Source organism: Rhincodon typus, chromosome 3 (genome assembly GCF_021869965.1).
Source record: "Rhincodon typus isolate 14 chromosome 3, sRhiTyp1.1, whole genome shotgun sequence".
Taxonomy (NCBI): Eukaryota; Metazoa; Chordata; class Chondrichthyes; order Orectolobiformes; family Rhincodontidae; genus Rhincodon; species Rhincodon typus.
In genome coordinates, this window is record NC_063334.1 from 127,832,030 (window position 1) to 127,855,919 (window position 23,890).

General features: G+C 43.4%; 1 protein-coding gene across 1 annotated transcript in view; it reads right to left on the minus strand.

Annotated features, from left to right (window-relative positions):
- Positions 1 to 23,890, minus strand: part of nipblb (NIPBL cohesin loading factor b) — a 437,039-nt gene that overhangs the window by 167,217 nt on the left and 245,932 nt on the right. Inside the window, exons 24-25 of the mRNA XM_048594301.1 lie at positions 12,024 to 12,113; positions 11,298 to 11,518 (exon numbers count right to left, since the gene is read on the minus strand). Coding sequence (XP_048450258.1) covers positions 11,298 to 11,518; positions 12,024 to 12,113 — 311 coding nt within the window. The remainder of the gene's footprint in view (positions 1 to 11,297; positions 11,519 to 12,023; positions 12,114 to 23,890) is intronic.

A 23,890-nucleotide genomic window follows, 5' to 3' on the forward strand; every position in this document is an offset into this window, starting at 1 on the left:
TAGTGGTAGTGTCCCTACCCCTGGACTGGGAAGCCCAAGTTCAAGCCCCATCTGCTCCAGAGGTGTATAATAACATCTCTGAACAGGTTGCTTAGAAATATCAGCTAAATTTAAAAACAAAAAAAATTCACAAAATCTGAGATGCAGGGCTTTAATTGCGCAGCGTTGCTGTCTCTACATTTCAGTCCGGTGGCAGAGGTTCAAGCCCTACTTGTTCTAGAGGTTAATAATGTTTCTGAACAAATTAATTAGAATATACCTTAAATAGAGACAGAATTTGAGAAGCAGCCAGCTTTAGCGCAGTGCATCCACAGTAACAGTAACAAGAGACAATGACTCAAGAGGTGGTGACACACAACTTAGGAGAAAACTAGTTGGGTCAAATGACTATTAAAATACACGAGGAGCAGGTCGACACAGGAGTCCAAAGTGAAGCTTGTGATCCAACTGATATTAAATTCGGAATATTGGTGAGACGATGAGGGGTGTCATGAAACCAGATTATAGAAACACGTAGTTGACAGACATCCTAAAGAGAAGGAAATCTGCTACTCCTCGCAGAAGGTAAAGAACTGAGGAAGTTGGAACTCGGAAACAAAAAGAAACAGAAACAGAATCTTCTTCCATAGCCTCCGTCTCTGTGCACATTTCTATGGGCTAGAGTCCTCTCTCTGTCCCTCAGAACCCTTCACTTATCACAACATTCTCCCCCCAGCTTTTCTTTAATTCATTCACAGGATGAGGGCATTGATGGCTAGGCCAGTATTTTTTGCCCATCCCTAATTGCTCAGAGGACAGTTTCATTGAGAACAGTTGGCATGACAATAGTTGCCTTAATTTCTGCGCCCCTCACCCATTTATACATATCTCCCACTGACTTCATATTATCAGGTCCAACTTTGTAATGAAGCCTGCTGACAAGGATGGTGCTGTTGTTGTCTGGCATACTGATTTCTACATTTTGGAGGTTGGGCATCAGATCTCAGACAATTACTTCTTTCTTCCTGCATCATGACCCCACCATTGAACACCAGGCTATTGTGTTCTCAATGGTCATTAATCTCATTTCATTTGGAGATCGCCACTGCCTGCACCCCCAAACAGCCTCTGAGTTCACAGTCTCTCAGCCCCTACAGCTCGCTTCTGCTCAACTCTTCCTACTTCAACCCAATTCTTTCCTTCCCCTCTCTGGTCCTTTCCAACTTACATCACAATTCTTCTGAGGCTTTGTGTCAGTTTCAGAATCTCTAGTTTACGGGCACCAGCTGCCTCCTCTCCATTTTGAAAGTGCAATCTCTATACATGTCCATCCCAGATCAGAATGGTCTTAGGGCTCTCCACTTCATCCTGGAAGAAAATATGCCTGAACTATCCCCATCCAACACCATCATCCTCTGCTTGGCCAAGCTCATTTTCACTTTGAAAAACACTTCTCTTTTAATTCCTCTGATTTTTTTTCCAGATCAAAAGTATGGCCATGGGTACATACATGGGCCCCAGGTTTGACCTGTCTCTACGTGGGGTACGTGGAACATTCCTTGTTCCATTCCTGCTCTGGCCCCCACCCACAACTCTTTCTCTAGTGCATCAATGACATAATCGGTGCTGCTTTCTCCACAAAATTTATCAATTTTGCTTCCAATTTCACCCCGTGCTCACTTTCACCTGGTCCATCTCCAACTCATCCCTTCCTTGACATTGGTTTCCATTTCTGGGGAAATATTCACTACAAACCTGTTTTCCACAGCTATCTGGGCTATACGCTCTCATACTCTGTTTCCTGTAAAAATTGCATTCCATTCTTCTAGTTTCTCACTGTCACATCTTTTCTGATGATGCCACCATCCAAACAGGGGCCCCCAAAATGTCCACCTTCTTCCTCAACCAAGAATTCCCCAACACTATGGCTGACAGGGCCTTTAGCCATGTTCGACCCATTTCCCACACTTCTGCCCTCGACCCTTTACTTGTGTCCCATAACATCGATAAGGTCCTCCTGGGCCTCATTTTCCACCACACCAGTATCAACATTCAAAAGGATCATAAGCCATTTCTGTCACATCCAGCAGGATGCAAATACCACACAGGTATTCCCATCCCCTCACTTATCAGCTTTCCATAGGGAGCATGGTCCACCCCTCCTCCATTCCTAACTCCTCCCACATCCCCACAACACTTTCCCCTGTGATTGCAGAAGGTGCAACACTTGCCCGTTTAATTCCTCCCTTCTCTCTATCTAAGGCCCCAGAGATACCTTCCAGGTGAAGCAGTGATTTACCTACACTTCACTCAATCTAGTCTACTGCATTTGCTGCTCATGATGTGGCCTGCTCTACACTGGGGAGACAAAACACAGAGGGACGGCTGCTTTGTGAACACCTACATTTTGTCCGCAAAAATGACCCTGAGCTTCCAGTTACCTGCCACTTCAACATAACACCATGTTCCCTGGCCAACATCTTTCTTGGGCTTGCTGCAGTCCTCCAGTGAAGCTCAGCGCAAGCTAGAAGAACAGCACCTTGTTTTCGCTTGGGGACACTGCAGACTTCCGGACTCTGTTTTGAGTTCAATAATTTTAGGGCATGAGGACCTTCTTCCATGTCCTGACTCAATCCTCACAACACCAGAACTGTTGTCACATGGGTCGCAGACCCAATCTAGCACCTATGTCCTTTAGGACCTGGCTAGCTCCATCAGTAGTGCTGCTTCCAAGCCACTCTTGGTGGCAGACATTGAAATCAGAGTACATTTTGTGTATTTTTTTTCTAAGATTCATTCACGGCTAATGGGTATTACTGGCTAGGCCAGCATTTATTATCCACTACCAATTGCCCAGAAGGCAGTTTAAGAGTCAACCATATTGCTGTATGACCTAGGCCAGACCAGGTAAGGATGGCAGTTTCCTTTCCTAAATAATATTAGTGACGGTCCTCATCACCATCTGCAATTCCACCAACCTTTGTGTCATTGGCAAACTTACTAATCAGACCGGTTACATTTTCCTCCAAATCATTTATATATATTACAAACAGCAAAGCTCCCAACACTGATCTCTGAGGAACGCCACTAGGCACAGCCCTCCATTCAGAAACGCACCCTTCCGCTGCTACCCTCTGGCTTCTATGACCGAGCCAGTTTTTTATCCATCTTACAAGCTCACCTCTGACCCGTGCAACTTTACCTTCTGTATCAGTTTACCATGAGGGACCTTGTCAAAGGCCTTACTGAAGTCCATGTAGACAACATTCACTGCCCTACCCTCATTGATCGCCTTCGTCACTTCCTCAAAAAACTCAACCAAGTTAGTGAGACACAATGTCCCTTTCACAAAACCATGTTGCCTCTCGCTAATATGCCCACTGATTTCCAAGTGGAAGTAAATCTGGTCTTGAAGAAACCTCTCCAATAATTTCCCTACCACTGACGTAAAGCTCACTGGCCTGAAATTAGATGGACTATCCTTGCCAGCCTTCTTAAACAAAGGAACAACATTGGCTATTCTCCAGTCCTCTGGGACCACCCTGTAGCCAGTGAGGATACAAAAATTTCCCTCAAGGCCCCAGTAATTTCTTCCCTTGCCTCTCAGTGTTGTGGGGTATATCCCATCAGGCCCTGGGGACTTGTCTACCTTAATGTTTTTCAAGACGCCCAATACCTCCTCCCTTACCTCTCACCATGACCCAAACTATTTACACACCCTCCCCCAGACTCATCATCCACCAAGTCTTTCTCCATGGTGAATACTGACGCAAAGTACTCATTTAATACCTCGCTCATTTCCTCTGGCTCCACACATAAATTCCCTTCCCTGTCCTTGAGTGGGCCAACCCTCTGCCTGGCTACCGTCTTGCTTTTTATATATGTATAAAAAGCCTTGGGATTTTCCTTAATCCTGTTGGCCAATGACTTTTCATGATCTCTTTTAGCCCTCCTGACTCTTTGTTGAAGTTTCTCTCAACTTTCCTTGTATTCCGCGCTTGCTTTGTGTGTGTTCCCAGCCTCCTAGCCTTGATAAATGCTTCTTTTTTCTTTTTGATTAGGCTCACAATATCTCTTGCTATCCAAGGTTTCCTAAACTTGCCATACTTATCCTTCATCCTTACAGGAACATGACGGTCCTGCATTCCCAGCAACTTACACTTGAAAGCCTCCCACATACCAGATATTAATTTGCCCTCAAACATTCGCCTCCAATCTACATTCTTCAGTTCCTGCCTAATATTGTTGTAATTAGCTTTCCCCCAGTTTAGCACCTTCACCTGACAACTACACTTATCTTTATCCATCAGTACCTTAAAGCTTACTGAATTGTGATCACTGTTCCCGAGCTGCTCTCCTACTGAGACATCGACCACCTGGCCAGGCTCATTCCCCAATACTAGATCCAGTACAGCCCCTTTCCTAGTTGGACTATCTACATACTGTTTCAAGAAGCCCAAGTGGATGTTCCTTACAAACTCTGCTCCATCCAAGCCCCAAGCACCAAGAGAGTCCCAGTCAATATATGGGAAGTTAAAATCACCCATGACAACAACGCTGTTACTTTTACATCTTGCCAAAATCTGTCTACATATCTGCTCTTTTATCTCCTGTTGGCTGTTGGGAGGCCTACAGTAAACCCCAAACATTGTGTTTGCACCCTTCCTGTTCCTGAGCTATACCCATATTGCCTCACTGTATGAGCTATCCAAGGTGTCCTCCCACAGTACAGCTGCGATAATCTCTTTAACTAGTAGTGCAACTCCATCACCCTTTTTATATCCCCCTTTATCCCGCCTGAAACATCTGTATTCTGGAACGTTAAGCTGCAAATCCTGTCCCTCCCTTAACCAAGTCTCTGTAATAGCAACATCATCATAGTTCCAAGTACTAATCCAAGTTATAAGTTCATCTGCCTTACCTGTTACACTTCTCGCATTAAAACAGACGCACTTCAGTCCACCAGACCCACTTTGATCAGCAACCCCACCCTGCCTGCTCTTCCTCTGAGTCTTACTGGCCCTTTTCTCACATTCCCTTTCAGTCAATTCACCTTTGCTTTGGTTCCCACTCCCCTGGCAAGCTAGTTTAAATCCTCCCAAGTGATGCCAGCAAATCTCCAATTCAGAATATTTGTGCCCCTCCAGTTTAGATGCAACCCATCCTTCTTGTACAGGTCCCACCTGCCCTGGAAGAGATCCCAATGGCCCAGATAACTGAAATACCTCCTTCCTACACCATCTGTTTAGCCACGTGTTGAGCTGTACTATCCCCCTATTTCTAGCCTCATTGGCGCGTGGCACAGGGAGTAATCCTTAGAGGTCCTGTTTTATAACTTTCTACCTAACTCTCTGAACTGCTCCTGCAGGACCTCGTCACTCAGTACTAATGACATAGGTAGGATGATATGTACCACAAACTCTGGCTGTTCACCCTCTCCCTTCAGAATGCTTTCTGCCCGTTCAGAGACATCCTAGACCCTGGATGTCTAGGGTATATCAAATCGTCCCTTAGTGTTCAATGTTCTGGCAAAAACAATCCAAATTTGTCCCGAGGAAGGGTCACCAGACCCGAAACATTAACACTGATTTTTCTTCACAGATGCTGCCAGGCTTGCTGAGCTTTTCCAGCAACTTCTGTTTTTGTTTCTGACTTACAGCATCTGCAGTTCTTTCGGTTTTTATCCAAATTTGTCGTTTAGGGAAGAAAATATGTCATCTTTATCTGGTCTGGCCTGGCCTACATGTGTCTCCAGACCAATAGTAGTGGGCATCTAGGGATGGGCAATAAATGCTGGCCTAATCAGTGAAACCCTCATTCCATAAATTATTTTTTAAGAAGGGTGTATAATAACACCAGGAGCAAGCTATCTGCGTCTTTAGTCTAAACATTGAAGTCACAACTAATTAAACCAACCAAGGGATTCTGATATGAGTATTATGTGAGTAATCTTTTGGTATTGTACCAGGGGTGTCTGTTTTGTTTTTATTCAATTTATAAACGGATGTTTGGCATTATTCGACTTATACTCATACCATATGGTCAAAAAATTCAGAGATTGTTGCTTCAAGTACGTGGCTTAGTTTATTCTGTTTCATTCCTTTCGTAACAAACTTGTTTTATTGTTAAAGTGAAAGCTGTAGCATTGCAAGCTTATGTTTCAACGAGAGACTACTTTATTCAACAGAAATTACAGCAAAACATGATCTATCAAACTACCTCCCTGTTTCGAAGTCAACTCCAAGTCAAAGAAAATAGGAACATGAGTAGGCCTTCCAAATTCCATCATTAAATAGGATCATGGCTAATCATCCAACTCAGCGCCCTGTTCCCATTTTTGCCTCATAAGGTGGGGAAGAAATGGCCTACTGGTATTATCACTGGACCCAGAGACCCAGGTAATGGTCTGGGAACCTGGGTCCAAATCCTTCCATGGCAGACGTGGAATTTGAATTTGATAAATCTCGGAATTCAGAGTCTAATGGTGACCAATAAACCACTCAACTGTCAGAAAACCAATCTGGTTCATTAATGTTCATTTAGGGAAGGAAACTGCAATCCTTACCTGGTCTGGCCTACATGTTGACTCCAGACGCACAGCAATGTGGCTGACTCTTAACTGCCCTCTGGTCAATTAGGGATGGCATAAATGCTGGGCTAGCATGCCCTCATCCCATGAATGAAGTAAAAAAAAATCTTTGATCTCTTTCACCTCAAGAACTATATCTGTCTTCTTCTTGAAAACGTTCAATATTTTAACTTCAATCACTTTCTGTAGCAGTTTGGTGACCAGTGGTGTTCCGCAAGGATCCGTTCTGGGATCTCTGCTCTTTGCGATCTTTATGAACGACTTGGATGAGGAAGTGGAAGGGTGGGTTAGTAGGTTTGCTGATGACACGAAGGTTGGTGGAGATGTGGGTGGTGTAGAGGGCTGTTGTAGTTGCAATGGGACATTGACAGAATGCAGAGCTGGGCAAAGAAGTGGCAGATGGAATTCATTTTGGAAGGTCAAATTTGAATGCAGAATGAAGGGTTAACGGCAGAATTCTAGGCCGTGTGGAGGAACAGAGGGATCTTGGGGTCCACGTCCACAGATCACTCAAAGTTGATAGGGTTATTAAGAAGGCGTATGGTGTGTTGGCTTTCATTGGCAGGGGGATTGAGTTTAAGAGCCGTGAGGTTATGCTGCAGCTCTAAAAATCCCTGGTTAGACCACACTTGGAATATTGTGTTCAGTTCTGGTCACCTCATTATAGGAAGGATGTGGAAGCTTTAGAGAAGGCACAGAAGAGATTTACCAGGATGCTGCCTGGACTGGAGGGCAGGTCTTATGAGGAAAGGTTGAGGGAGCTAGCGCTTTTTTCATTGGAGCGAAGAAGGATGAGAGGTGACTTGATAGAGGTGTACAAGATGATGAGAGGCATAGACAGAGTGGATAGCCAGAGAGTTTTTCCCAGGGCAGAAATGACAATTACGAGGGGGCATAATTTTAAAGTGATTAGAGGAAGGTATAGGGGAGATGTCAGAGGTAGTTTTTTCACACAGTGATTGGTGGGTGCTTGGAATGCAGTCAGATGCATTAGGGACATTTAAGCAACTCTTGGATAGGCACATGGACAATAGTAAAATGTAGGGTATGCAGGGTAGTTTGATCTTAAAGTAGGATAATAGGTGTGTACAACATTATGGGCCGAAGGGTCTGTACTGTGCTGAACTGTTCTATGTTCTTAAGATTCCAGAGGTTCGCAACACTTGAGTGAAGAAATTTCTCCTAATCTCGGACCATAATGGCCTTTCCTATATAATTGTGACATATAGGATAGAAACAGGCCCTCCAGCCAACCATGTCCATGCTGACCAAGAAACACCAAATTATGCTAATCCTATTTACTTGCACTTGATCCATAGCCTAGTATGCCCTGGCATTTTAAGTGTTTGTCCAGATGCTTAAAGTACACGCCTCCACTACCCTCTCATGTAGCACGCTCCATATTTCTACCATCCTGATTGAAAAGTTTTCCTCCAATCCCCTCTAAATCACTTACTTCTCACCTTAAATGTATGTTGCCTGATTTTAGACACATCTGCCAGGGGGAGAAGATTTTCACAATCTACTTGTCTATGCCTCTCAATTGTGTATACTCAATCAGATCTCCTGCCAGCCTCTTCTGCTCCAGGGAAGAGAAACTCAATCTATCCAGTCTCTCCTCATGACCGAGCGTCTGCATTCCAGGCAACAACCTGGTGAACCTCCTTCTACACCCTCTCCAGTATAACCATATATGTCCAAAGCTTTTGTAACTAGAACAGCATGCAGTATTTTATCTGTGGCCTACCCAATGCTCAATAAAGTTGTTATAAGACTTCCTTCCTCATTTACTCTACATCCCAGCTAACAGAAGTAAGCAGCCTGTATGCTTTCTTCACCATCCTATCTACTTGCACTGACACCTTCAGGGATCTATGGACTTGTACACCAAGATCCCTTTGTTTCTCAGTACTCCCTAGCGACCCACCACTCATTGTGTAAATCTTTCCTTTATTAGGCCTCCTAAAACCTGCCATTGCACTGCCTAATTTATCAGCTGATCAATATCGTACTGTAGCTTCAGACTATCCCCATCACTATCAATAATGCCAAATTTTGCATCATCCGCAAACTTACTAATTATACCTTCTACATTTGCTTGCAAGTCATTAATGTGCATTCTAAACAGCAAGGGTCTCAACATCAATCCTTGTAGTATACTGCCAGTCATAAGCTTTCAATTACAAAAACAACTCATCAACATCACCCTTTGCTTTGTATTTCCAAGCCAATTTTGGATCCAGTTTGTCAATTTGCCTTAGATCCCATAGACATTACATTTTTGGACCAGCCTTCCATGTTGTCAAAGGCCTTACTGAACTCCGTGTAAACCACATCAACTGCACTACCCTGATCAATATATTTGATCACATTTTCAAAAAACTTAAATTAGTTAGATAGGATCTCGCTCTAACAAATCCATGCTGACTATAATTCTGAAGGGTCCTGACCGGAAACGTCAGCTTTCCTGCTCCTCTGAGGCTGCCTGGCCTGCTGTGTTCCTCCAGCTCCACACGATGTTATTTCTGACTCCAGCATCGGCAGTTCTTACCATCCGATGCTGACTATTCTTGCTTTTGCAAGTATTGATTAATTCTGTCCCTCAGAACTTTTTCAAAAATTTTCCTACCACTGACATCAGACTAACTGGTCTGTAATTACCTTGCCTATCCCTGCTGCCACTCTTGAGCAAAGAAATCATATTACCTCTCCTCCAGTCATCTGGTACTTCACCTGCAGCCAGTGATGTATTAAATATATCCACCAGGGCCCCAGCAATCTCCTCGCTTGTTCTCCTATAGAAGCCTGAAATACGTCTCATCAGGCCTTAGGAATTTGTGCAGCTTTATGCCCACCGAAACATCTAATATCACCTCCTTTTTAATCTTAACATGTTGTACAGCCTCTCCAACTGCAATGCCTTTCTCCTTTGTGAATACAAATGAGAAAAATTCATGTAAGGCCTGACCCACATCCTCTAGCTCCACGCACAGATTATTCTGTTGGTCTCGAATAGGCCCCACTCTTTCCCTGTAATTCTCTTGCTCTTAATATAATTATAAAAAGCTCGGGGTTTTCCTTAACCCTATCTGCCAAAGATATTTTATGGCCTCTCTTTGTTCTCCTAATTTGTTTTTTTAGGCACCCCATCTACACTCTCTCTAAACCTGAAGGGTTTCCCGTTTTTAATGCTCTTATCCTTAGACTGTGACCCCTGGTTTGGGACTCTTCAGTCATTGTCAACATCCTTCCTGCATTTAGTCTGGTTAGTCCTGTTGGAATTTTTTTAAGTTTCGATGAGATTGCCCCACCTCATTCTTCTAAACTCCAGCGTTGTGACTTGCCTGGTAATAACATCAGCTGGATCATAAATCATAATGCTCATAATGATTTGCATTTAAACCTCAGACTGCACATCCACAAGTCCTTGAAAATAGCCAGAAAGATGGATATAGTGGTAAAGAAAGCATATTAAATGCCTCTCTGTACAGTATGAGTTATAGAATACAAAATGGGGATCTAATGCTGGGATATACAAGTCACAGGCCAGGCTGCAGCTAGAATTCTGTTTAAAGTTCTGGTCACTGCATTCATGCACTGCAAGGATGCAAATGCTCTGCAGACAGTGTAAAGGAAATTTACAAAAATGTTGCCAGGGCTTAAAAAATGCAATTATGGGGAAACAGAAATAACGCACCGTGGAGCTGGAGGAACACAGCAGGCCAGGCAGCATCAGAGGAGCAGGAAAGCTGATGTTTTGGGTCAGAACCCTTTTTCAGAAAATGAGGAAATTATGAGGAAAGATTGGATAAGTAGAGTTATTTTCCTTTTAACATAAGAGGCTTACGGGTAACAATGAAGCTGCACAAAATAATGGTGTCCAGATAAGGATTGACAGTAATGATCAGTTTTCCTCCGCTTGAAGTCATCTAGAAATTTTGTAACACTATAGCAAGCTCTTCTCAATTACCATCCCCACTTCCTCAACCCGGAATGCTAGTTATCAGCCCAGGCAATTTATCTATTTCAAGCATAGCCAACCTTTGCAGCAAACCTATCCTTTAGTTTCTCCCATCCTTTATCTTGACCAATTTGTACAAGATGATGACAGGCATACATAGGGTGGATAGCCAGAGACTTTTTCCCAGGGCGGAAATGACTATTACAAGGGACATAATTTTAAGGTGATTGGAGGAAGGTATAGGGGAGATGTCAGAGAATGGTAGGTGTGTGGAATGCACTGCCTGCAGTGGTAGTGGAGTCAGATACCTTAGAGACTTTTAAGTGACTCTTGGATAGGCACATGGATGATAGTAAAATGGAGGGAATGCAGGTTAGTTTGATCTCAGAGTAGGATAATAGGTCGGCACAACATTGTGGGCCGAAGGGCCTATACTGTGCTGTACTGTTCTATGTTCATTTCGCTGCTGCTGTTATCTTGTCAGTCACTTGCTCCTTAACAAAAAATGATGAAGTATTCATTCTCGTATGGCTTTGCTGATCTCTTAGGGAATCAAGAAATATGGAGCCAGGGTAGGAAAGTGATGTTGAACTAACAGCTCAGATATGATCACATTGGATTGGAACAAAACCAAGAGCAGAAGTAGGAAATCAATTCAAGCCCTATACTGCACTATAAAGTGTATTCACGTGCTCATAACTAAACCACCCTGCAGGGTCAGTCCATTGTCCACTTTTGAATATAGCCCCCCCAACCCACGCAGCTTACCTCAGCGTGCTAAATTGAGCTGGGGCAGTTTTGATGACAGAGCGAAGAAACTTCTTGCGTTTTTCTGCTCTTTGCATGATCTCGCCTGTAGATTCTACCTCCTTAGCATGTTGTGCTCCATCTGAGGAATCGTCATCTTTCTGATTCTGTGACTTCATTGCCTTTTCTGTCTCCATTGTAGTGTCACGAAACCACTGTGCAATGTAAAACTTCCTAGCGAACTTAAAAATAAACACGAACTTACTGCAGGATCTGTGGCAGAATATCAGACTGAACTGGATTTTTCACTGAATCCAGTTTACAATGCAAAATGGGAATTGTCACAGTTCCATCAGCAGCTCTTAGACTCTGTCTCTCATTAACATTCTCTCTACAGGAATGTAGTCAATCCCATGGAAGGTAATACAAAATTTTACACTCCAGGCATTGATGTCATTAATGAAGATTTTAGTTTTTGGAAAGAATAGAAAGTCCCCTAACATCCTCAGTACTCATCCCCTAGGCCTAGCCCAGCCTAACCCTAACCAACCCCACCAGCTCGGTCTAACCCTAACCCATGCACCCATCAGCCCAGCCTAACACTAATCCACCCATGAATCTTGTCCAAACCTAGCCCACCTATTAACCCCTCAACACACTCATGCAGCTAGCCACCCACACCCAGGCACCAAAAGGATAACCTGAATTCCCCTACATAAATATACTGAGCAGCTAGATTTCACTTACCATTAGCGAGGGGTCAGTCTCTGTATTCTCATCCAGGTAATCCAGCAATGCTTTCTGCAGCTGCTGAACTTCATCTTCTATCCCTGAAACCTGTAGGATGATAACCATTAGCAAGCATCCACACTAGATTATTCCAGAAACTGCAAAATCTAATAACATCTAATATCACAAATTCCTCAACCTCAACTTGCACCAGCACACAGTAGCAGCAATGTGTACCATCTACAACATGCACTGCAGTAAGGCTTCTTAGATAGCACCTTCCAGTCCAATACCACTACTATTTAGAAGGACCAGGGTAGCAGATACATGGGAACACCACCACCTACGAGTTCCCCTCCAAGCCACTCACCACTTTGATTTGGAACTGTATCATTATTGCTGGATCAAACTCCCAGAACTTGATTCCTGACAGGATCTGTGGGGTTATGTACACTAGATGGACTTCAACATTTCAAGGTTGCTCATCATCATTTCCTCAAGGTGACAGAAAGTGGTCACATTCAATTAATTAAAAATTTACTCGATCTTCATCCAATAACAGAGACGTTCATCCAGTGACTACATATAAAACAGTGATTTAGTCTCAACTAGAGACATTACAAAGGATATGAAGGCTTTAGAGAGGGGACAGATAATGATAAAGGGATGAGAAACTTCAATTCTCATGAAAATATTTGAGAAAATGGGCCTCTTCTCCAACAAAAAGAAAGAGATTTTTATTCATTTACTGAATATAAGTCACTGACTAGACCAGCATTTATTGCCCATAACTAGTTGCCCTTGCTTACTAGGCCAACTCAGAGAGTTTGCAGTCACATGTAGGTACCAGAGCAACAGTTTCCTTTCCTGAAGGATATTTGTGAACCAAATGGGTTTTTACACCAATTTGCAATCATAGAATCCCTATAGTGCGGAAATACGCCATTCGGACCATTGAGTCCGCACAGACCCTCCAAAAAGCATCCCTTCAAGACCCACCATCACCCTCCTTCCCCAAATCCTAACCCTTCACAAAACTTGCAAATCCCTGAACACTACTGGGCAATTTGTTATGGCAAATCCACCTGACTTGCACATTTTTGGACTGTGGAAGGAAACCAGAGCACCCGGCAGAAACCCATGCAGACAAGGGGAGAATGTGCAAACTCCACACAGACAATGTGGACGGGTGGCATGGTGGCTCAGTGGTTAGCACTGCTGCCTCATAGTGCCGGGGCCCAGGTTTGATTCTACCCTTGGGCAACTGTCTGTGTGGAGTTTGCACATTCTCCCGGTGTCTCCATGGGTTGCCTCCAGGTGCTCTGGTTTCCTCCCACAGTCCAAAGATGTGCAGGTTAGGTGGATTGACCATGCTAAATTTCCCGTAGTGGTCAGGGATGTGTAGATTAGGTGGGTTATAGGGGGATGGGTCTGGATGGGATGCTCTGAAGGTCAGTGTGGACTTGTTGGGCCAAAGGGCCTGTTTCCACACTGTAGAGATTCTAAGAATCACCCAAGGCTGGAATCGAACCCGGGTCCCAGAACCATGACGCAGGCGGGCTAATGTTTAGCCACCTTAGCGTTTATTTACAGTGTTTCACAGTTATCATAAGACCTTTAATCCCAAGGTCACTAGGCCATCACTTCCAACACAGCACTGGAGAACGTCATGGCAAACTACCTCCTTGAACCAGTTATCCTTGGGGTGAAAGGACAGTCAGACGGCTGTTAGGAATGAAACTCCAGGAACGTTGACAAAGCAATAGTGAAAGAACAGTGATACAGTTCCAAGTCAGGATTCAGAGAGATTTAGAGGGTTAGTTGAAGATGACGGTACTTCTATGTATCTACTCCTCTTGGCCTTCTAGATGGTTACATATTTGAAGGTGCTGGCTAAACAGTTTTGGGGAGTTTAGAGCAATACTCAAAAATCATGAGCATTAGTCAAAATGGGGAGAAATTATTTTCACAGGAGGCAAGATGGAAAGTCAGAGGGCACGTTTATAGCAATTCACGGAGAAAGCAGTGGCAGTGAGTGGATGAGCTCTGGAGTGTGCTGAGATAGGTAGACGAGTTTACTCCAGCATTCAACTGGCTCATCTCCGATATGCTATCTCAAAAATATTCTCCAACACTGTAACCATATTGCTAGAAAACTATTGACCACTATCTTGAATATACTCAATGATTGGGGTTTAAAAGTCCTCTGGGGAGAATATTCTTAAGATTATCAAACTGAGTGAAAAAATTCCTCATCTCAGTCTTAGCTGACATCTCTCATTCTGATACTGCATCCCCTTGTTCTACACTCCAGCCAGGGAAAAATTCTTCCTGTACCTACCCAGTTGAATCCTGCAAGACTTTTGTATGCCTCCATGAGATCACTTCTCATACATATAAGAATTATATACTTAGTCTCCTCAAACACTCTGCTTAGGGCAATCCCAGGAATCAGTCTGTAAAAGGGAAATCACGTTTGATAAATTTATTAAAGTTCTTCGAGGATAGAACAAGCAGACTGGATAAAAGGCAACCAGAATATCTAACGTATGTGGATATTCAAAAGGCATTTGATAAGATGCCACAAAATATTTATATACAAAATAAAAAGGTCATAGTGTGGTGGCAATGTATTAGAATGGATAAGAAGGCTGATTATGGGTAATGAATAATTTTCAGATTGATACTTCACTAATTGCAGTTTGCCAAAGATCAGTCATGAATTTCAATTATTTACAATCTACATGATTACTTAAGGGACCGCCTGCATTACACCAAGATTAGTGACAATATTTAAAAAAAAAATATTAAGAAAGCACGTTGTGAGGACACATGGAGTCTGCAAAGGGACATTAAGTAAGTGGATAAGGACCTGGCAGACAGAGTATTTATATGGGAAAATGTGAATTTGTGCACTTTGGCAGGAAGAACAGTAAAGCAGAGTATTATTTAAATCGAGATAGATGGAAGAATGCTACATTGAGAGAAATTTAGGTGCGCTTCGACATAAATTATAAAGTTAGCATGGAATTAGGAAGGCAAATTAAATATTGGTCTTTTCTGCAAGATGGATGGAAGTAAAAGTGAGGAAGTAGTTCTATGACTGTATAAAGTCATACTTGGAAGTACTTGTTCAATTTTGATCTTTTTATTAAGTTTTACACTTGCATTGTAAACAGGTCGAAGGAAGTTCATTCAGTTGATTCCTGGGAGGAATGGCTTTGTTTTATCAGGAAAGATCCAGCAGGTTGGACTTATATTCATCGGAGTTTGTAAGCAGAAGACAAGATATAATTGAAAAAGAAGATTCTGAGAGGGCTTGATAGGGTAGATGCTGAGAGGACTCTCTTCCCTTCCATGAAAATCTAGAAACAGGTGGGACAAAATAGGAGTCTCCCACTTAGGAAGCAGATATGCCAATTTTAGTCCGTTTCAGAGGGTTATTAAATTTTACAATTATTTGTATTTAAGATTAAGATGGAGATGGTTTTAACTTCTTATCTGCAAGGGAGCCATGTATTATTAAGGGCAGGTACAAAATTGAAGATAAAGCCAATTAACTCCAGTCATGATCTTTTGGAGTGGTAAAGCACACATAAAGGGACCAAATGGCAGTTTACTGCTCCAGTTGCTTATGACCTTACATGCTCAATCAGCACTACCGAACAGTGGTTTGTAGAAGGAGTGTTGTCAAGGGACAGTTAAACACCAAACACTACTTCAGTATTTCCCTCCCTCCCTCCTCCAACAACTGAAAAAAAGAGTCACTGTGAGGACCACAAGCAAGGGAAGTGAGTGCTCTTGCCTTGCTGCAGGTGACTAGGTGGGAGAGAGCTGATTGGGGAGTAGCAGGGTAAGGCAGGTAAGTCCTTACAACTTCCAACACTTATAGAACTTATAGAACTTTTTTTGGTTTCTAATCTGTAAGGGTAGTACATGGACCAGGAAAGAAGGGCCACAGATAACTGGATTTGATTTAACGTAATATAAAGTATTCTCCAAGGTTAAATTTAAAGAGGTAAACCATGGCAGGAGAGCTCAAAGTCTTGGTTTGCTCCTCTTACTCTATGTGGCAGGCTGGGGACAGTTCCAGTCCTCCACATCAGAGTGCAGGAAGCGTCTCCAGCTGCAGCTTCTGGAAGCTCAGGTTTCAGAGCTGCAGCGGTGGCTGGAGAAACTACAGAGCATCTGTGAGACAGAGAGTATCGTGCAAAGTACACATAGAGAGGTAGTCACATGGCAGACAGGAAGGGAATGGGTAACCACCAGACAGAGCAAGAGAAACAGGCAGGTAGTGTAGAAATCTCCTGTGGCCATTCCCCTGCAAAACAGATACCTCATTTTGGTAGAGCCCGAAACGTCAGCTTTCCTGCTCCTCTGATGCTGCTTGGCCTGCTGTGTTCATCCAGCTCTACACCTTGTTAACATCATTTTGGTAGTTGCTGGAAAAGCTCAGCAGGTCTGGCAGCATCTGTGAAGAAAAAGACTCTGAATTTTTCTTCACAGATACTGCCAGCCCTGCTGAGCTTTTCCAGCAACTTCTGTTTTTGTTCCCAATTTACTACATTCGTAGTTCTTTCAGTTTTTATACCAATCTGGATACTGTTGAGAGGAATGACCTCGCTGGGGAAAGCTGCAGCAGCCAAACTCGTTGCACCACAGTTGGTGCTGCAGAGGAGAGGGGTAAAATGTGTGCCAGGGAACAGTTATACAGAATTCAATTTTAAGGGAATAGACAGGTGTTTCTGTGGTAGTAAACAAGACTCCAGCATGGTATGTTGCCTCCCTGGTGCTAGGGTCAAGGATGTCTCAGAGCGGGTACAGGACATTCTGGAGGGGGGAGGGTGAACAGTCAGTGGTCTTGGTACACACTGGTACTAATGACATAAGTAAAAAAAGCCATGAGGTCCTAAAAGCAGAATACAGGGAGCCAGGAAGAAAGTTAAGAAATCAGATCTCAAAAGCAGTGATCTCAGGATTACTATCAGTGCCACATGCTAGTCAGAGAAGAAATGACAGGATATATTGGATGAATACGTGGCTGAACAGATGGTGTCAGGGGGACGGTTTCAGATCCCTGGGGCTCTGGGATCGGTTCTAGAGGAGGTGGGATCTGTAAAAATTGGTTGAGTTGTACCTGGGCAGGTTTGGGACTGATGTCCTAGGGAGAGTGTTTGCTACAGGGGTTGGGGAGGGTTTAAATTAATATGCCGGGGGCTGAGAACCTATGTAAGGAGTCAGAGAAGGAGGGAGCAAGGACAAAAACAAAAATTAGAAAAAGGAATAAGAAGAGCAATAGGCAGAGAAACCAAGGACAGAATTCACATAGGCCCATTGAGAAAAATAAGAACGAGGCAAACATTGTTAAAAATTGAAGCTTAAAGGCTTGTGCCTTAACGCACAGAGCATCTGCAATAAAGTGGATGAACTAATCATGCAGATAGACGTTAACAGGTACGATATAATTGGGATTACAAAGACATGGCTGCAGGGTGTCCACGGATGGGAATTGAATGTCCCAGGATATTCAGTATTAAGGAAGGAAGACAAAAAGGAAAAGGTGGCAGAGTGACATTCCTGATTAAAGAGGAAATAAACACAATAGTGAGAAAAGATATTAACTCTGAAAGTGTGGAGTCTGCATGGGAAAAGACAAGAAATACCAAGGGGGCAAAAAAGCATTAGTAGGTGTCACATACAGGCCCCCAAACTGCAATGGTGATGTTGGAAATGGCATTAAACAGGAAATTGGAGCTGCATGTGATAAGGAAACTTCGGTGATCATGGCGGATTTTAATCTGCACGTAGACTGGGCAAATCCAATTAGCCACAATGCCGTACAGGAGGAATTCCTGGAATATATACAGGATGGTTTTCTTGACCATTATGTGGAGGAATCAACCAGAGAACAGGCCATCTTAGACTAGGTATTGTGTAATGAAAAGGGAATCATTGCCAATCTAGGTGTGCAAGACAGCTTGGGGAAGAGCAACCATAACATGATAGAATTTTTTTTTTATTAAGATGGAGAGTGAGGTTGTTGATTTGGAGACTAGGGTGCTGAACCTTAATAAAGGAAACTTCGAGGATATGAGGCGTGAGTTGGCCTTGATAGATTGGGGAGAGTTAAAGGGATGACAGTGGATAGGCAATGGCAAACATTCAAGGAATGCATGGGGGAACTGCAACAGTTGTTTATTTTTGTCTGGCACCAAAGCAAAATGTGTAAGAGGGCCAATCCAATGGTTTACAAAGGATCCAAGGAAGAAGTATACACATTGGCCAAGAAAAATAATAAATCACAGGATTGGGAGTTTAAAATTCAGCAAAGGAGGACCAAGAGATTGACTAAAAAGGGGAAAATACAGTACAAAAAAAGACTGACACTAAGAGTTTCTATAGGTACGTGAAGGGAAAGAGAATGGTGAAGACAAATGTAGGTCCCCTACAGACAGAAACGGGGAAATGCATAGTAGGGGACAAAGAAATGGCTGAGCAACTAAATACATACTTTGGTTCTGTCTTCACAAAAGAGGGCACAAATCAGATATCAGAAATGTTGGAGAATGCAAGATTTAGTGACAGGGAAGAAATGAGGGAGATCAATATTAGTACAGAAATGGTGCCAGGAAAATTGATGGGATTAAAGGCAGATAAATCCCCAGGGCCTCATAATCTCCATCCCAGGGTACTTAAGGAAGTGGCTCTAGAAATAGTGGATACATTGGTGGTCATCTTCCAGGATTCCATAGACGCCAGCTACTGTCCAAACTGCAAGGGCTGTTCCAATGTCACTCCAACATTTAAAAAGGGAGGTAGAGAGAAAACAGGAAATTATAGACCTATGAGCCCAGCATAAGTAGTGGGGAAAATTCTCCAATCTATTATCAAGGACTTTATGGCAGAACACTTAGAAAGTAGCGGCAAGATCAGACAGAGTCAGCGTGGATTTATGAAGGGGAAATCATGCTTGACAAATTTGTTGGAATTCTATGAAGATGTGTATCAGGGATCAGTGTTGGGACCGCAATTATTTACAATTTACATAGATGATTTGGAGTTGGGGACTAAGTGTGGTGTGTCAAAATTTGCAGATGACACTAAGGTGAGTGGTAGAGCAAAGTGTGCAGAAGACACTGAAAGTTTGCAGAGGGATATAGATAGTCTAAGTGAGTGAGCAAAGATCTGGCAGATGGAGTACAATGTTGATAAGTGTGAGGTCATCCACTTTGGTAGGAATAACAGCAAAATGGACTATGTTTTAAATGGTAAAAAATTGCAGCACGCTGCTGTACAGACGGACTTGGGTGTCCTTGTGCATGAATCGCTAAAAGTAGGATTGCAGGTGCAGCAGGTAATTAAAAAGGCAAATGGAATTTTGTCTGTCATTGCTCGAGGGATGGAGTTTAAAAACAGGGAGGCTATGCTGCAGCTATATAGGGTCCTGGTGAGGCCACACCTTAAGTACTGTGTGCAGTTTCGGTCTCCTTACTTGAGAAGGGATATACTAGCACTGGAGGGGGTGCAGAGGAGATTCACTTGGTTGATTCCAGAGTTCAGAGGGTTGGATTACAAGGAGAGACTGAGTAGGCTGCGATTACACTCATTGGAATTCAGAAGAATTAGGGGAGATCTTATAGTAACATACAAGATTATAAAGGGAATAGATAAGTTGGAGGCAGGGAGGTTGTTTCCACTAGCAGGTGAAACTAGAACTCGGGGGCATAGCCTCAAAATAAAGGGAAGCAGATGTAGGACTGAGGTCAGGAGGAACTTCTTCACCCAAAGGGTTGTGAATCTGTGGAATTCGCTGCCCAATGAAGCGGTTGAAGCTACCTCGCTGAATGTTTTTAAGGCAAGGCTAGATAAATTTTTGAACAGTAAAGGAATTAAGGGTTATGGTGTGCGGGCAGGTAAGTGGAGCTGAGTCTCAAAAAGATCAACCATGATCTTATTGAATGGAGGGGCTGGCTCGAGGGGCCAGATGGCCTACTCCTGCTCCTTGTTCTTATGTTCTTTTGTAACTACTAGAGCTGACAAGGGGGAGCCAGTTGATGTGGTATATTTGGATTTTCAGAGAGCGCTCGACAAAGTCCCACGTAACAGATTATTGTGCAAGATTAAAGCTCATGAGATTGGGGGAAGCGTATTGAGAGGGATAGAAAACTGGTTGTCGGAAAGGAAACGAGGCGTAGGAATTAATAGGTCCTTTTCAAATTGGCAGACAATAACTACTGGGGTGTCACAGGGAACTGTGTTGGAATCCCAGCTATTCACAATATAATATTAATGATTTGGATAAGGGAACAAGATGTAACAAAGTTTGCAGAAGATACCAATTTGCGTGGGAGGATGAACTGTAACAAGGATGAAGAGATCCTTCAACATGATCTGGACAGGTTGGGTGAGGGGGCAAATCAATGGCTGATACAGTATAATTTGGATAAATGTGAGGTTATTCACTTCAGAAGCAAAAACAATAAGGCATATTATTAACTGAACGGCTGTAAATTGGGACAGGGGAGTGTGCAGCGGGACCTGGATGTCCTTATGCACCAGTCGCTGAAGGTAAGCATTCAGGTGCAACAGGTAGGAAAGGAGGCAAATGGTATGTTGGCCTTCATTGCGGGAGGTTGCAAGTACGGGAGCAGGGAATGCATTGTTGCAGTTATAGGGGCCTTGGTGAGGCCGCATCTGGAATATTGTGTCCAATTTTGGTATCCTTTTGAGGAAGGATGTTCTTGCTGTCGAGGAGTGCAGCAAAAGTTTACCAGGCTGATTCCAGGGGTTGTGGGACTGACATATGAGGAGAGATTGACTAGGTTAGGATCGTTTTCACTGGAGTTCAGACGAATGAGGGGAGATCTCAGACTTATAAAATTCTAACAGGACCAGACTGGGTAGATGCAGGAAGGATGTACCCAATGGTGGGTGTTTCCAGAACCAGGGGTCAAAGTCTGAGGATTCGGGGAAGACGATTTAGGACAGAGGTGAGGAGACTTTTCTTCACCCAAAGAGTGGTGAGCCTGTGGAATTCATTACCACAAGAAGCAGTTGATGCCAAAACAATGAATGTATTCGAGAGGCAGCTAGATATTGTACTTGGGGCAAATGGGATCAGAGGTTATGGGGAGAAAGCAGGATTACGCTACTGCAGTTGCTGACTTGCTTGCCAAGCTGTTAAGTTGACTTGCAGTCTGTTAGTTGTGGTTGTCAGATCCTTAATTCTCTTCAGTAGCTGTTGGTTGTGGGCTATCATGATTCCTTGGGGGCAGAGTAATCTGGTGGTAATTTCGGTATGTCCTTAATGTACGGTAGGGTAACTAGTGCCTCTGGATGTGTTGTGTCTTCCTGTTGTGGTTTGTTGTGTAGGTATTGACGTACTACACTTTTCGGGTAACCGTTGTGTCCAGCAACGCTGTATAGGTGTTCTTCCTTGGCTTTGCGCAGCTCTGGAATGCTGCAGTGTGTTGCACCTCATTTGACCAGTGTTTTCATGCAGTTCCGTTGTGGGTACTGGGATGATCGCTATTGTACCCGATCCTCATTGGTGGCCTTCCTGTGTATGCTGGTCTAGAGCTCACCATTGGCCTTACGTTTGACCATTACATCCAGGAAGGGAAGTCTGTTGTTGTTATCCTCTTCCCTGGTGAATTTTATGCCAGTGAGGATGTTGTTTAGGAGTAGATGGGTTTCCTCCAGTTTAGAGGATTTGATAACGACAAACGTGTCATCCACATAGTGGATCCATAGTTTTGGTTGGATGGTGGGAAGGGCTGTCGATGACAGTCTTTGTGTTATGGCTTCTGCTATTAATCCTGATATCAGTGATCCCATGGGTGTTTTGCTGATTTGTCCGGATACCTTGCCATTGAAGGTGAAGTGGGTTGTGAGGCACAGATCCCCTAGTTTGAGAGTGCCGGTGTTATTGAGTGTCTGTATCCCTGATCCGTCTAGTAGAGAGGCTAGTGTTTCCTTAGCTTGGGGAAACATTTATGGAGGTAAATACTGCAGTCACGTCGAAGGGGACCATGATCTCATCCTCATCTATTTTGGTTTCCTTGATGATGTTGAGGAATTCTTGGATGGAGTGGTTTGAGGTGTTTCAGTCTCCTTTGTAGTTCTTCCGCTAGTGTGTATGTCGGTGCACTTGGAAGTAAGACTACTGGTCTGAGGGGGACATCCGGCTTGTGTATTTGGGGAGCCCATTGAAGTAGGGTGTGTTTGATCCCTCTGGTTTCATTCTCTGGTAATCAAATTTGTTAATTTCACCTATTTTGTGTAGATTCCTCAGGGTGGTTACAGTACGATTTTCCAGTTTGTGGTTTTGGGTTTGTCGCCATCTGTTGGTTGGTGTTGGCATCTGCGAGTAAAGTCTTCACTTTCTTGATGTATTGTGTTCTGTTTAGTATGGCAATCACACGCCTTTGCAGCTGGCAAGATTACAATGTTCCTGACTCTCAAGTCCTTGTAGGGCTTTCCTCCGTAGAGCGTTGAATGTGTTCTCTTCACTCCTCCTGCTGTGTATTAGGGCTACTATTGGTCTTGACAGTTTGTTGGGTTTCTTCGGAGAGTCTGTTGTTTTTTTAATGTGGATTCCAGTGCATCTAGGAAGTCAGTTTTATTAGCGTCTCTGTGATTTGTAGTTTAGTACCAGAACGGCTTTTTCAGTGTCCGAGAGTGGCTCAGAAAGGTTCCTCATCCAAGTGTCTCATTGTCTGTGTCATTGTTGTGGTAAGTTTAGTCAGTTTTTCCTGTAAGGCATGTCCCTTCTTGGTCTTGGTCTTCTGTCGTTTCATGGTAATGGCTCGTTCTAGTGTTGTGGTGCACTCTTGGCTGGTTGAGTTTGATTAAAAAGTTTTTTAGCACACAATTTCCCGCTCATATTTGTGAAAGCGGTCGTGGGCATCATTAATCATTACTGGAAGCATTCTGCGGCCGTTCTGTTCAGCTGTTTTCCGTGCTTGTGGGTTGATTAGCAGTGGCTTGTATTTTACACTGTGTGGCAGTACCTGTTTTCTGATGCAGTCATGTAGGAAGTGAAGTTGCTCGCAGGTGGCGATCAGTCAGATGGCATTCGTTTCCCATCGTTGGGTTAGTTTGAGCACATTGTGCCCGTAGGTGTTCAAGGTTTTTGAGAAGATTTGTAGTTCAGGTTGTTGACACAGTTGTTGACTTGCTCACTGAGCTGCAAACAAACTTACCAGCTCGGTGAGCAAGTCAATAACCGCATCAATAATCCGAGCTACAAATCTTCTCAAAAATCTTGATTAGGCTATTGAGTTGAACAATCAGCCAAGATTGAGATGAATGGCAGAGCAAGCTCGAAGGGCTGAAAGGCCTCCTTCTACCTTCAATGTTTCCACATTAGATGGTCATTTAATCAACAGCCGTCTATTAAACTCCAGCTGTGGAATAGATTTGATTTGATTTATTGTAACCACGTGCAACCAATTTCAGTGAAAAGCTTTGTTTGCAAGCAGTACAGGCAGATCATAGTAAATAAGGGCATTCTGATCATAGGATGCTTAGACAGAGTGAGCCATTCAGGTTGCACTGCACAGGAGGTATGCAAAGCAAAATCAACATTATTTGAAGCTAGAGAGTCCATTCGTCAGTCTAATAACGGCAAAGAAGCTGTTCTTGAACCTGTTGGTGCATGTGTCCGAGCTTCCGTATCTTCTGCCTGACAGAAGAGGTTGTAGAAGAGTATTACGTGGGTGGGAGGGGTCTTTGATGATGTTGGCAGCCTTTCTGCAGTTGGCTTCCGTTACGGTCTGGGCTGTGCACACAACCCAAAGACTTACAAAGCAAAGAAGATATGGCAGCATTGCAGGGTAGCAATTTAGACTATGATACCCAGAGTGGGGCTGGAAGAGGCAAAA